The sequence below is a fragment of the Centroberyx affinis genome, unplaced genomic scaffold (assembly GCF_046629955.1).
Source record: "Centroberyx affinis isolate AG114_WGS23_722 - 3 ecotype Tasmania unplaced genomic scaffold, CSIRO-AGI_Caff_v1 ptg000126l_1, whole genome shotgun sequence".
NCBI classification, from domain to species: domain Eukaryota; kingdom Metazoa; phylum Chordata; class Actinopteri; order Beryciformes; family Berycidae; genus Centroberyx; species Centroberyx affinis.
In genome coordinates, this window is record NW_027278827.1 from 301,743 (window position 1) to 315,896 (window position 14,154).

The 14,154-nt window shown below is 42.4% G+C and overlaps 1 protein-coding gene across 1 annotated transcript in view; it reads right to left on the reverse strand.

Moving 5' to 3' along the window:
• Positions 1 to 14,154, reverse strand: part of itpr1b (inositol 1,4,5-trisphosphate receptor, type 1b) — a 90,470-nt gene that overhangs the window by 42,318 nt on the left and 33,998 nt on the right. Inside the window, exons 33-38 of the mRNA XM_071529497.1 lie at positions 13,259 to 13,384; positions 12,914 to 13,042; positions 11,434 to 11,554; positions 11,118 to 11,302; positions 8,675 to 8,823; positions 7,238 to 7,349 (exon numbers count right to left, since the gene is read on the reverse strand). Coding sequence (XP_071385598.1) covers positions 7,238 to 7,349; positions 8,675 to 8,823; positions 11,118 to 11,302; positions 11,434 to 11,554; positions 12,914 to 13,042; positions 13,259 to 13,384 — 822 coding nt within the window. The remainder of the gene's footprint in view (positions 1 to 7,237; positions 7,350 to 8,674; positions 8,824 to 11,117; positions 11,303 to 11,433; positions 11,555 to 12,913; positions 13,043 to 13,258; positions 13,385 to 14,154) is intronic.

Consider the following 14,154-nt stretch of genomic DNA (forward strand, 5'->3'; position numbering starts at 1 on the left):
ACTCTTGCACACCTGATCCCACTGGGGCCTACACACTTTCATGCTGCTCTGTTCAGGTAGATCTGTCTCTACCAATCAGCATTAAGACCTTAACTGGATCAGGTGCGTAAGAGTAGAGCTGGAACCAATACTTGCAGGAAAAGGGGTCCTTGAGGACTGGGTTGGGAAACACTGGCCTACACCATATATGCCTGGCTGCCGAAGACCAACTTAGCTATTTAAAATTGATATGTGTAGCATTTTATGATTCGCAAAATTAAGACCACATTTCCCGTAAAACCTCTTGCTTCCTGTTGCAAAGAGGATGTTGTTACTTGACCCCCATACTCCTCCCTGCCGTTGCTCCGAGTTTTCAAGAGCAAAAAGAAGAATTAGAGCTGATAACAGTCTTGATAAAGCCAATATGCATTCTGACCACGTAAGCCAACATGAAGTTGAAACTATTCAGTTAGAATAGTGGAACTGGAATAAACTTGTGTATTACTTGCAAAGTAAAATGGTTCCTGTTTTGTGCTGTAAAGTAATCCAGCAAAATCTGTGTGTATAGAGGACAGTACAGGCTGTCCATCTTGTGATTGATTGTCTTGTTTGTAATTATATTAATGTCTTAAAATTAATGTGGTAATGATTTATTAATGTTAAAATGCTACATATAGCACCTTTAAAGGAGAATACAGTGATATAATTTGACTGCCCTCGGACAGTCAAATCAATATTTGTGGACATGAAGAACTTTGTCTCAAAGCTAGAAACTAGAGAACTAAGACTCAAATCTGTGATGTCATACTGATGTACAGCTTGGTGCTGCTCCGTTAACAGTGAGGGGGCAACTGAGTGTAGACTTTGTAGACTCATACAAAGTTTGTCTGAACTTTTAGATCCAAAATCTAAATGAGCTTGATATAACAGTAGTGGCACCCATCGCAAACCTCAAACTGCACCCTTATCAGTCACCTTTTCCATCTTTTCTATTCTCTAGAGAGCTGCACAGTGATGGAAAATCACAGAGTAGGATGCAGGACAAATACTTCTCTCTTCTCTGTGGCTAGATGAGACAGGAGTGAATGTTGACTAATACTGACAGAGCTGTCATGGGGCATAAATATAACATATATCAAAGCTCAATTTCAGTGCTATTCCCAAAGTTAGGGGGCTCAACAAAGCAGGTTCTAACATGCAGGAAAAGGAGGTTAAAAATAGAATATAAAGAATATATATATATAGAATATAAAACAAAATAAAAGCTTAGAGGTCTGCAGTAGTCATTGGCAGGTCTGCTATAGATACAGTTCATGCTTTAAAAAAAACAAAAAACAAAAAACAGAATAAAATACATGCAAAATTGACAACCAAAAAATGGCCCATAAATGAAAACACTGAGCAACTCAGCTGACACATTAAGACTAAGTCACTGACATTGATATTCAGATTTGACGTTGTCCTCCAGCGGATAAAGACATTTAAATTCCAGTGGCTTGGGGAAATAAACAACTTACTGAACTGAGAGCGCTCATAAAAACACATAAATAATAATCACTAACTCACTGGTGTTGAGGGGACAGCGAAAGTGAGAAATTGAATAGTACAAGGCGAAATCCACTGTGGGGATATGTCTCCCTCAGTAAGCCAGTCATGGTGGTTTAGGCTGATTAATTGTGCAACTGGACAGGAATTTCCCTCTATCAAGCCCCTGTTCACGTCAACACACTGATTTCCACAGAAAAAGTGATGATGCATGTAAATGAGGCTACAGTCGAGAACCCTCTCTAAAGTCTTCTAATTCAATTCAAATATAATCGAGGTACGTTGAAGTCTGACGCGCGTGGCGGAGCATGACAATCATCATGTGCATAATCTGACCTCATTTGCTACCTTAACTGCTGTAAACAGCCTGTGTTTTTCTCATATATAAAACGTTGCATCAGCTGGACAGCTGGACCCTGTGACTGCCAAGATCAGTTCCACTTTTCCCAGAGTGCCTGAGAAAACCTCCACAGTGGCAACGTCAGGCATTTAAATACAATGAGTATAAAGGCATATGGGAAAAAGGAGGCTGTTCAGTGGACTGACCAGTGGTAGAAAAATGATCATATTCCTCTGTGGAATTTGCACCTGTCTTGGGGGGCCTGCATCTGGGGTGCCAGCAGTCACTCCTTTCTTCTGCTTAGAATTACATAACCTGGCGCCCCAACACCTCCCCGCCACAGTGCCGCCACCCCAACCCTAACACACACACACACACACACATAGTATTCTATCCCTGCCCTGACCAACCTCACCCCACCTCATCTCACCAGGGAAAAGACAGAGGAAACAGGTAATCAGACAATCAAAAGAAATGGAGTCTTCAGGGAGAGAGACAGAGGGACGGTTTGTATAGCTCTCCTCTGACAATGAGAACTTGGCACTTGGCCCTGCGACGGCAGCAGACCTCAAACAGTTAACAGGTGTTGTGTTGGGTTAAGTTCACACCCGCCCCCCAACGACACCACCCAACCCTCCCCAGGCCCGCTCTCTAGCCCGCGCTGCCCAGGACCAGGCACGGCACTGCCAGTGTCTCCTGCAAAACATCTCTGCTGCACTTTTATTGGCAATTACCACTGAAGGTCACGCATCAGCGGAGAGTCTGAAATTCCAGGGAAAAAAAAAAAAAAAACACAAGAGAAGATCGTTGGTTCTTATGTAACCGCTGCCTGAGAGCTGGCTGGAGCCCAAGAATCGTGCAGCATTAAGGTTGGGAAACTGGGACAGTGCTGCGTGGTCCTGGGGAACGTCTGCAGCTCCCCTGTAGGCCGAGACGGAAAAGGCAGCCCGGAGTCTCCTCACCTCACCCACAGGAGCAGGCAGGGGGATAGACAAGGACAAGCGACCGACTGAGGCTGTTTGGCTGAGGCAATGATGGGAGTGGCAGCGCTGCGTGAGTTGCAGACTGGCAAAGTTAGAGAAAACCAGAGAGCGGAGGAGAGAGGAAAGCATGGTAAAGAAAGTAAGATGGGGAAAAGGACAAAACGATAAGATATGTAAAGGGAAAGACAGAAAGACAACCCCCCCGGAAACATCACATCCTTTAAAAAGAAACAAGAGAAACAAAGAAAAGACAAATAGGAGAAAGTAGGAACAAGCGAGTACAAGTCCAGTGAATGTACCGAGGCAGGTGGGGGCAGTAGTAGTGGGTCAGGACAATGAGGAGATCAGCTGGCACAAACACAAACGGTGAGCGAGCTGGAGAGACGCATTCACACACACACACACACACACACACACAGACTGCAACACTCTCCCTGCATAGAAATCATCTCCCTTACATAACCCAGGCACAAAACCCATCGCCATCCTGAAGCCATATTATCTCAGCAAACCCGATTACATCACCGCTATATGGGCGAGACATCATCTCCGTCTGACCCCATCGACCCCTCGCTGTCTCTCAGGGGGAACGAGGGAACACGCATGCACATGAGGGACGGGGCACATGAACGCACACGCCAAACGATGCGTTCCAAACTTCACGACGAGGATCGTGGGCAGTGTCGGCTCTTGGCTCACATTTTGCCTAAGTTCTATTTCTGGAAGAATGAACCTCTGCTAATAGGCGGATTGTCATTCCTCTCTCACATCACTCTGCCTGGACGTGCGCGCACATAAAAACCCACCCAATGGACAGACGGGGCACGCGGGGTGAGAAACCACCAGAGGCACGGTGGGGTCAGTCTAACAGTAGTATAACTGACAGCTGCATCCACTCCTAGAGACATGTAGGGGGTGGGGGGGCCTCTCCTGTAGCGGCAGGTCAGATGGGAGCAGCAGGCTAAACGCTGGGGTTACACAGCTATCAAGGCAGCGTTTCAGTAGCTGCTGTTGAGGGGAAGTTGGAGCTTTGGCCTGCCTCAGCCTTTGGCCACCAGAGACACACTGGACCACCGGGGGGCCCTCCTGCATACACACACGTGCTGCCAGCCATCGGTTAGGTGTGTGTGTGTGTGTGTGTATGAGTGTGTGTGAGTGTGAAAGAGAGATAGAAAGTGAGACGGCATGTGTTGGCGGGGTTGAGGGAGTATGTGTACATTCTTGAGATACTACATATGGGAGGAGCGGGTGAAACAACAAAGCGCTCGTCTCTGAGAACAGTCCTGTTTTTGTGGAAGCTGGGGATTTCCATGACTGAGATGCAGCATGTAAGGAGGGAGGGAAAGAGGGAGGGAGGGAGGGGGAGAGAGAGAGAGAGAGAGAGAGAGAGAGAGAGAGAGAGAGAGAGAGAGAGAGAGAGAGAGAGAGAGAGAGAGAGAGAGAGAGAGAGAGAGAGAGAGAGAGAGGAAAGACAAGAAAGACTCAGAGCATGTTGATTCCTTTCCTGTGGAAAGACCCTTTTGGACAGTTTCGCTATTTCCCCAACCAATATCACTGTTTACTTCCCTCACACTCACTCACCACACTCTTGATTCAGATATTGTACTGTCTGCCTGTTCGTCACTCTCCAGTGTTATTTTCCTGCTGGCTCACATATTCATAATAATGATAATATATCGGTATATTTAATAAAATATTCATATAGCTCTTGGTTTTGCTCTAACCACGTGCTTCCTCCCAGCTGTCCTGGCTAAATGACTGAATCCATTAAATCAGAGAATATAAAGAGTAAGCATCCAAGATAACTCAAATCACATATAACATATCGCTCTACCTTATCTTTCAGTATTAGGCTGTAAACCAATTTGTGCTATGCTGACCAAGGTTATTTTAGTAAACTAAAAGACAAAAGACAAAAACCAAAAACTAGGTGTTAAAAAACATTGTTGTGAACTAAAATGAAAATAAAAAACAACACTTGAACAAACAAATATATGTGAATATGTGTTTGTATTGCACAATACCTTTTGAAATCTATCATTATCCCTTTAAAAATACCACCCTCACCAAAAATACAGACACTAAAACTTTGTAAAACTTAAAAACACAACAAAAACTACCAAACCCACTAAAATTAAACTGATATTGAAAAACAACAACAACAAAAAAAAAAAACCCTAACCCAAAAAAACCCCCAAAAAAACAAATGGAAACAAACGAAAAATCCCAATCTATAATATCACTGGTGCTGACAGTGATGAAGGAATGAATAATTATTACGCAACCTCCAGCGACTGTAAACAGATTTGAGTGGGACAGGTGTCCTGCGGAATTTCTCATCAGTCAAAATGTGATGCCTTTTTAGTCCCACCCATATGGCAAAGTCGCCCCTATTCCCTGAGAGGGCCACTCACAATCACAAACCGGAGAGGGGACATCTGTTTTCTCCACTTCCTCTAGGCCACAGGTCATTGCCACACGGACAGCATGCACATCACCACACACAGTCCAGCCCCTGTGGTCTAAGGACGATATTCAGTTTTCTAGTGCTGCATATATGGAGTCGCTCCAGCTATATATACACTCACACCTGCTCTTGCAATCGAGGCAAAGGGCTCAGGAGAAGAATACTCTCCCTGACCACCATCCATCAAAAGGGAGCTGCGCAGCATATACGCTACCCCACATCCCCCCCTCACCCCCTCTCTCTCTTCCAAGCTTCCCATAACTGACATATCCAGTGCCTACGTTTCCAGATACTAGCCAACACACCCCAAAGGAATATGACTAAGCCATTTTCAGATCTGTATGTCAGTATGTCACTGGCCAAAGGAAGTGCAATTATTTGTTGAGTAACACTAGTCTCATAAAGGACTTTTACGAGTTGTACAGCTGTTTTGATACAAACAGTCATAAAAAAGGAGTCACAAAAAGTAAACCTCCAATCTGGTAACACTTTGTAGTGGTTAAGTGCAATAATGCTGTTTGCTTTGCCTGAATTCTTCAGTATACTGAATACACTGAATTGAAAAGGATCCCTAATGTGAACGTTAGGACAGGGTTCTAATTTCTAATAACTAACTAGTTCCTTTACTTAAACAGTGCACTCCAATACGTGTGCTTAAAGTACACAAGCACAGAAAGCCACAAAAGACAGACACATTGCATTTTAGTGAAAAGTAACGAGAACTAGACATGCTACAGGTAAACTACATTTTGACATGGAGAATAGGAGGAATTCTTACAGGCACGCTACAGAAAGAAGGATGGATCAAGCTGCTGACAGATGTCACAACAGAGAATGTGATGCTAGAAAGTCTAATTGCAGCACAGGCACATCTACGCTACTAGTGGAAGACAGAAATCAAATGTAATAAGAGTAATAAGGAAAATGATCAACCTCAGCCACATCCATTTCATCATCAAAGGCAATCAGCTGGAAGAGAAAAAGTATAGGGAGCAGAGAGTTAGTAGTGCTAGATTAGTGCGATACAGCTCGGCTTGTCAGAAATGTACACACACACACACACACACCGTGTCAAGTTAGTGAAAACAGTGAAATGACAGCATGTTAAAGCCCCAAGCCAGAAAAAAATTCAGCCATATACATTTTAGGTGTATTCGGATTATGTTCTTGAGTTTGAATTTGGTTTTCAACTTCCACAAGCCTCTGTAGCAAACCTTTTAAAGCATACATGTAAAACTCACAAGTAGCTCAAAAGCTCTGTCTGTCACTTTGAACGGGAAAAATGTCATGAATTAAAACATAAAGAAAGCCAATAGCATTCAAACAGGTGGAGCCATACTGCCATTGTGGATTGAGGCTTTAAAACGCTGGTCAGAAAACAAGCTGATAGAGTTGGATCTATTAATTTGAGATTAGTACAAGAGGCCATTGAATGGTGTGTAAAATGGTGTGTATTAGTGAGGAAGTTGCAGCATGCTTGTGTTGTTAATAGTCCGAGTTGATGTCCATTACTTAGATAATTTGGATTCAGGATATTCTGTATTTTGGGTGGAAAGCAATGAGGGAATCTATTTTTCTTAAGTATGTGCCAACATTTGCCAATAATAAAACAGGACACAACACAACAGAGCATTTAGAAACTCCCCTGGTTACAGTAACTTCAAATGACAGACTAAATAACACAAAGACCGTTTCCTTTTAGTGTGCCAAATGGGTTCCAGGGGTGACCAAGGAGAGCTCAGCCTCTTATATCATTTTGACCCCTCTTACCCCCTCAGCCCTGCACTAAACTTTGCGCAGTGGGACAGGGCAACTGTCTCCTGACATGTCATGACACGGTTTCAACTCTTGGTACACCCATGTGTGGAAGGACCTTGGGGAAGAGTACAGGTAGATGATGTGAAACAGGAACAGAGGAGGTACCTTCTCCCCATAGCCCCGGTCTTTGGTCATCATTTCCCTCAGGGTCTGCAGTACTTTGATACACAGACGCTCCTCATTCTCCTCCAGTAACTGCTTGGTGTGTTTGATCAGTCTGGTCGGGGAAGAGAGAGAAGCGTCAGTAGATATAATTGAGTACAGGAAGACAGTGACTCTCCTAACACTCTTCCACCAGTGATCACACCTCTAGTCCTATGATTATCACATTTCCATCCTACAATGCTTCTCCTCTAGCCTCAAACATGCATATAGCATATTTAAATGTGTTGATAGCCTTGGTAAGACTGTTCGCTTTCAATGGCCTGGTCTAAAAACTTTCCTTAATACACTGAGCTTCTATTCCTTTTCTTTAATAAAACTCCATTACAATACAGTCACTGCTCATCCACTCCTTTGTTTTACCTCAGCAGACCTTGCAATTCCCAACAATATAAGTAGTGTTCAGAACATACCCAGAACATACCCAATAATAATGTGCTGCGCAGCGCCATGCAATGAAGGAATAATATCCCATCCCTGCTTCAGATGTTTGTGCTATTTGAGAAATAAGCTTAAAGAACTTGCCTGCCTTAATATAACCATTCAACACTGTGATGTCAACATTCAATATTGTAAAATAGAAACATTTTCAACAAATTTTAGTTTACACAAGGTATACAGGGGTCGATTAGTGCATTGGAGATCATGCACTACTAAGGCATAAGAATCCAAATACATTCAAGCGTCTCTCAATTTAGGTCGAGGGGTCCGGGAAACGTGCTGTCCTAATTTCCCTGGCAGATCTCTTTACCCATCAGAGAACTCTGTAAGGAGCCTGCTGAGTCCCCACTGATTCCCCGGTGCTGTGCGTCAGTGTCCTAACTGAGAGAGCTGGTGCAGGTTCACGTGCCATTCCACAAGCTAATCCCCTGTCGCAGCCCTGAGTAGTAGGCTAATCCCCGCAACAATAACGGCTGCAAGTGTCCAGCCGCGTCTCCCGTAATCCAACCTGAGGCAACCTATCAGGCACAACATAACACAGATTTTGCATGTGTGCATGCGTGCCTATGTGCATGCAGCACATGTGAGAGTGACGCCCTGGGTTGCTGTTAAGACTTCGGGGTACATCCTGCATCCTACATCCCATTTACTGTACTCCACTAGTGCAGTACAGAGAATAAGCCCACACCTTTTGTGCATACACTGCCACAAAGCTGATATTCTGACAAATCTGCCATTCAGTAAAAAAAAAAAAAAGCTTGAAAAGTCCCAAAGATGTATTTGGTCAAGGTGGCGATTATTTCTCAAATCTAAAACAAACTCAGAATCACATCTAAGACATCTTATTGATCATATACATATTAACAATCTAAGTGTTGATTATTTAATCTTAGGGAGGAGGAAGACTACTTGAAGCCGAGTTGTTTGGTTTAAACGTACTTTGATATGAATCCTCCGCTCTCGCACTTCTTGCGCGCTTCTGTGTTCTCAGGGAAGAGCAGTTCTGGACGATGCAGGACGTCCACCAGCACTGAGAGCTCAGCTTGGACCAGCGGCCTCAGACGGTCCTCCAGGGCCGACACTATGTCCTGCAGAGCACAGAGACATACAACCAGAGCTAAGACAGGATGAAAAACTGTATTTTCACTAGAGGACCAACTGTTTGGGAGCGATTCTTGGATTCTCAGAAATGTCCATGGCAGAAAGCAATCAACAGGTACTGTTTGAAAAGTTAAAAGCCTTTATTTTACACTGGCAACCTGAAAAGTTAAAATTGACCAATGCAGTTCAGCTCGAATGAGTCCTTATCAGATTAAGCCCAAGTCCCTCTTTGGTTTTTCATGTTTTCTTTTTGCTTTTTATTTTTACCTCAGGTATAACACAGTATTTAAAATGCTAAAGTCCTTCAGCCAGCTCAGTTTATTATTATTACCCTAGACTGTCAAAACACAGCAGACATTTCAAGAATACCAACATTTTTGAATAAACACTTAGCAGCCCCATTGAAAATTGAAAGAATCTCTTGAGATGAATGTGTTGAAACTGATACAAATTACTCACAACAGTAACTAATTGCACATCATATTGATATATTATTAGATGCAGTTGACTTAGAACCAACTAGTTATAATCTATCAATTTATATGAAGAAAATCTTAGAACTTTTTTTTTGCTTACATATCTTATTTCTTAATGAGGATTCATGCTTATTTACATTTTCCTCTGACTTAAATTTGGTATATAGGTGGTTTTAACCCTATTTTTGAGAAGTGCAAGTAAAATCCTGATTTGAAGTGTATTGTCAGGGAAATTTCAAAATGGTTTTCAAAAGCTTCAACCAATTTTACTATCACTTGTTACATCCCAAAATAAAAACAACCAATATGATACATGCTGGTTAAAAATGTACATCCAAACAAATAGATAAACCACCTCAGTATAATGTATAGTTGGATGTTTTAAGATGAAAAATAGCATGTCTTAAGTAGTGCATTTACTACAACCATATTAATACCGAATTAGTTCCCTATCTTGGGTCATATAAATTTGGACTGTCTTGCCGCAGTTAAGTTTTGCAGAAATATTTGTATGCAGGGACCAAGCAATACAACTAGACTGTTATGCAAAGTTCTAACATTACTCCTCTGGCAACTGAGCCTCTGACTTGGACTTTTAAAATCAATTGTACATGTATCTAAATGGGTTATTTCACCCAAGAAATCCAACCGCTGGCAAACTCAAAAGCATCCCCACGATTGCTTCATGAATGAATGGAAGAAGAGCAGATGTTGACATATCCAGTTCCCCAGACACTACATCAAACAAAACAAAACAAAACAAAACATGTGTAAGGTGTCTATGAGCTGAGGCCACAAGGTCCCACTTCTCTACGCACTCCCTGGTGATGCATAGTGTGGAAATATGCAAATCAGTAAAGTTGCTTCATGAAGTCTGCTGGTGTTGATTTCAGTATTGTGTGGGCTATCTGCTGAGGGGGAGAATGGGACACTATACAGTGTAGAAGTACGCATTTACATAAATTCACAATAAATCAATGCCAGATAAACAAAGGACTGTCGAGAATGACAGGTTTAGGAATCACATTGTTCTCCTTTCTGGGAACGGGCTGGTTAACATGGAACCAACTCTCAGAAACCTAAAGAGGATTCTTGAACGAGGCTGGTCTCTTAATTGGAATGATTTATTTCCCAAGAAGATTATTCACCATTCAGTCAAGGCAAACCATTTCCTGTGTAAGAAGCGATAACAGTTGTTAGTCAACCAGCCGGGTCAAAGAATGTCCAGATTTCCAGTGAACACTGAGTCATGGGTTACAAGAAAGTGAGGCGTATACAGCTGCTAGAGCCATTAATAACAAGTTTTTTTCCCAGGGAGTGACTGGGAACCATTTCTACAGTATTTTGTTCGCCCTATTTGCTACCAAAATAATGAACTCACAGCATATTGCTCATTGTTTGTCTTGTTCACTCAACAGTTTTTGTCCACGCAATGATATCAGGTGAGTGGTGACAATGGATCAGGCTGCATCCGTCCGTCCAATACCTCGGACAGCACAGGTCCGATTTTGGCTTGAAGGGATGATGCATTTTTGCGCTGTGTTCAAGCATTTAAAAAGTAACACTAATTGGCCTAATGAGAGTGATATAATTAAAGTTTAAAATTTTAAACTCAAACACGATATCTCAGACAGACCTTGGAGGGATGATGCCTTTTGACACTGTGTTCTTGCATTGATTGATTGGCCTGATGGAAGCACTATTATTAAAGCTTAAAATTTCACTTTGAAACTTTGAAAGGCCCCAACTTCTACACTATCCAACTGACATAATTGTATCTGAATTTTAACAAACTTGAGCCTGACCTGTAGCCTCTCTATGATGTTGCGGTAGTCCTTGGAGGTGGTCAGGCCGGAGTCTCGTCGGGACGTGTTCTTGGCCGACAGCCTCCAGTTCAGGATGCTTTTCTGCACAACATTATTGGACTTGACAAACAGGTTGTTCACCTGACTGTCCAGGTCCACTGGGATGGCAATGGCTCTGCTCTTAGCTGGGTGGAAGGAAGGATGTAAATGTTTCTATTATATAGTCTGAATATGTGCCAGAATGTCCTAATATGAAAACATCCCTGAAAGAAGCTTATTCCAGAAGGAGGTGGGCAGTGTTAGTGTGAGATCTTACCCACGTCTGAGAGGACTTTGATGCAGGCCTCCACCGAGGCCTTCTGAAGAGGGTTGAGCCAGTTACAGTGGTAAACCCTGAACACCCCCTGCAGCAGCTGGACAAACACCGGCTGGCGAGTCTACAAGACAGAGGAAAAAAGAAAAATAAGGAGTGACACAATGAGAGAGAGGGAGAGAAGGAAAAGAAAACACATACAGTATAGAATAAATAGAGGAGATAAATGTGAATAAGAATTAAACAACCAGCAAGGTGACTATCAAACTCCCTGACTAGCTCTTGAACCCACATACACTAATGTGTGCCAGACTTTTCAAGGGTACTATTACACCTAGAGTGGAAGGGTCTACAGTTTCAGGTCCAGTAAGCCAGTTGGTTATGAGCATATTCAGCCCCAACAAAGCATATCAGACCAGTGTTTTAACAGCGGTTACGGATTCATCTCTACCAGCATGACCAAAGAATTCTATCAGCTGGCCGCAGCCCTACATTACAATAAATACCTCAGTTGTCTTTCCAAGAATGACGGCCTGTTATGAGAGACAGAGGGTTGTGACGTCATCATGTATTGGAAACCTTCATTAAACAGAATTCTCAGAATTTGCAAAGGGTTACATAAAAATCAGGGATTTCTAAAGGAGCCAACTTAAAACACAACACCCATAAAAGGCACAAAAGGGTCTAGGGTGATGTGTGCAACACTAAACCACAAATTTACTGTTTGAAAATCTATGGAAGATAGTGGTCATGATGTATAGGGAAAGTAGTGGGCTGCAGGACACCAGTAAACCAAGGTCTTTCAAACTAATAACTAGAGTGACCATGTTGTGTCAGTGCATCATCTGCGCCACATCCCAGCAAGACCTTGTGCAACACACCCACAGATCTGGGAACAACAGAGTCTGTGTGCTGACTAAGCTATGAAAAAGTGAAAACCCACACAGTGAGGCTCGGCTACTTCTTAACAATCAGAGTGTGTCGATAAGGAACACACCCAAGGGTTGGGAAACCAAACGTGGGGGAGCGTCACCGTTACTTACATACAGACGGCGAGCCATCTACACAGAGGGAAGAATGTCATATTACAGTACCTATCTGTGAGGAGGGTTTCTTTCCTTAAGATAACTAAACAATTGTCAAACAAATAAATGAACTATTGTTTCAAGATTGTAAATGCCAATTGCGAGACCATTTTGTCGCTGTTGGGAAAACCCATGTGTCTCCAAAATGTCAATGTTTAAGGAAAAGCTTTGTTTTTAGCTTGACCGTCATGTATTTTTGAGTTTATACAATGATTTTGAAAGGTTTTCATCAAAACAAGGGTCATAGAATTTTCTCATAGAGGAGCAAAGAATCCTTCAAATGAAGTTAAAACATGAACGTCACCAAAATTGGAGTTACATGGTCTTCACAGGACAACAGCAACTTGCTTTAAGGTTTGTTATATATAGCTCAAATGCTACGCTACAGTCCACATTACCTGCAGACTGGTGCTCTGGTCAGAGAAGGGAGAGCTGAAGAAACATGTGACGATGCTCATGACCGTCTCCGTTACATAACCTTCCAGCATGGTATCTGCATGCTTCCTGTCACTGGTGTTGTTGCACACCTAGGCAAGGACAGAAAAAGGGTTAGCATGATGCACAGTCACTGGATCACACTTCCCGTATCTTATGTGGGCGACAGGTAAAAAATGCTCACCCCACGCTGTGTTGACATAATCATCCAAACCCATGACATAATATCCACATTTAATTCAAAAGAGCATTCTCTATCTATCGATCCCCCTGTCTCACTGTGAGATGCCGCGGGCAATTTGTCTTACCCTGCAAATGTCCACCAGGAAATTCTCAAACAGCTTCCACATATGGTTGGAGGTGTAGATCTCCTTCATCTCCACCTCCGTGTCCACATAGCAGTGGTTTAGGAAGTTGATATAGGCAATCTTCACCTGGAGAGAATAAGAGCAGAAAGGTGTAGACATACAACACGAATTAAGCCTTTTTATCAGTGATGGACAGCATCTTGCTCTCAAACACCCAAACATCAATTTCTAAAACAAGTACCAAAAGTACCAAAACAATTTCAACCATAATTGTGGTGTCTCTGTCTATATAATAAACAGCTTCTATTATAGAATAATGACAATATATATATATGTGGGTTTAATTTGTGAGTACACACACACACACACTTGTATTTCAATACCGGTGAGGACCTTTGTTGACGATATTCAACCCTAATCCTAATCCTTAATCTTCTCCACTAGATGCCTAACCTTAACCTATATCTAATTTAAAGTTCATCGCAATTTTAACCTTAACCCAAGTTCAAGTTCAATAACTTTATTTGTCCCCGGTGGGGAAATTGGTTATGCAGCAGTGGGACGCATACATTTAGCACACATAAACCACAGGGCACATAAATACAACACTAGACCAAAAAAAACATAAATACACAGTAAAAATACTCAGTCAATTAAAAAGATACATCATTATGCAAATAACTACCTTTTCCTGCTAGAGTTTAGGAGGGAGATGGCAGAGGGTATAAAGGAGTGTTTGTATCTGTTGGTTTTAGCTAGTGGAAGTCTGAGGGAACCAGATGGCAGAAACTGAAACTGTTGATGTAAAGGATGGGAACAATCAGACAGGATGGATTCTGCTTTCTTATATAACTGTTTGTTGTAAAGATCCTGCAGAGTTTCCTGTGCAGTGCCAG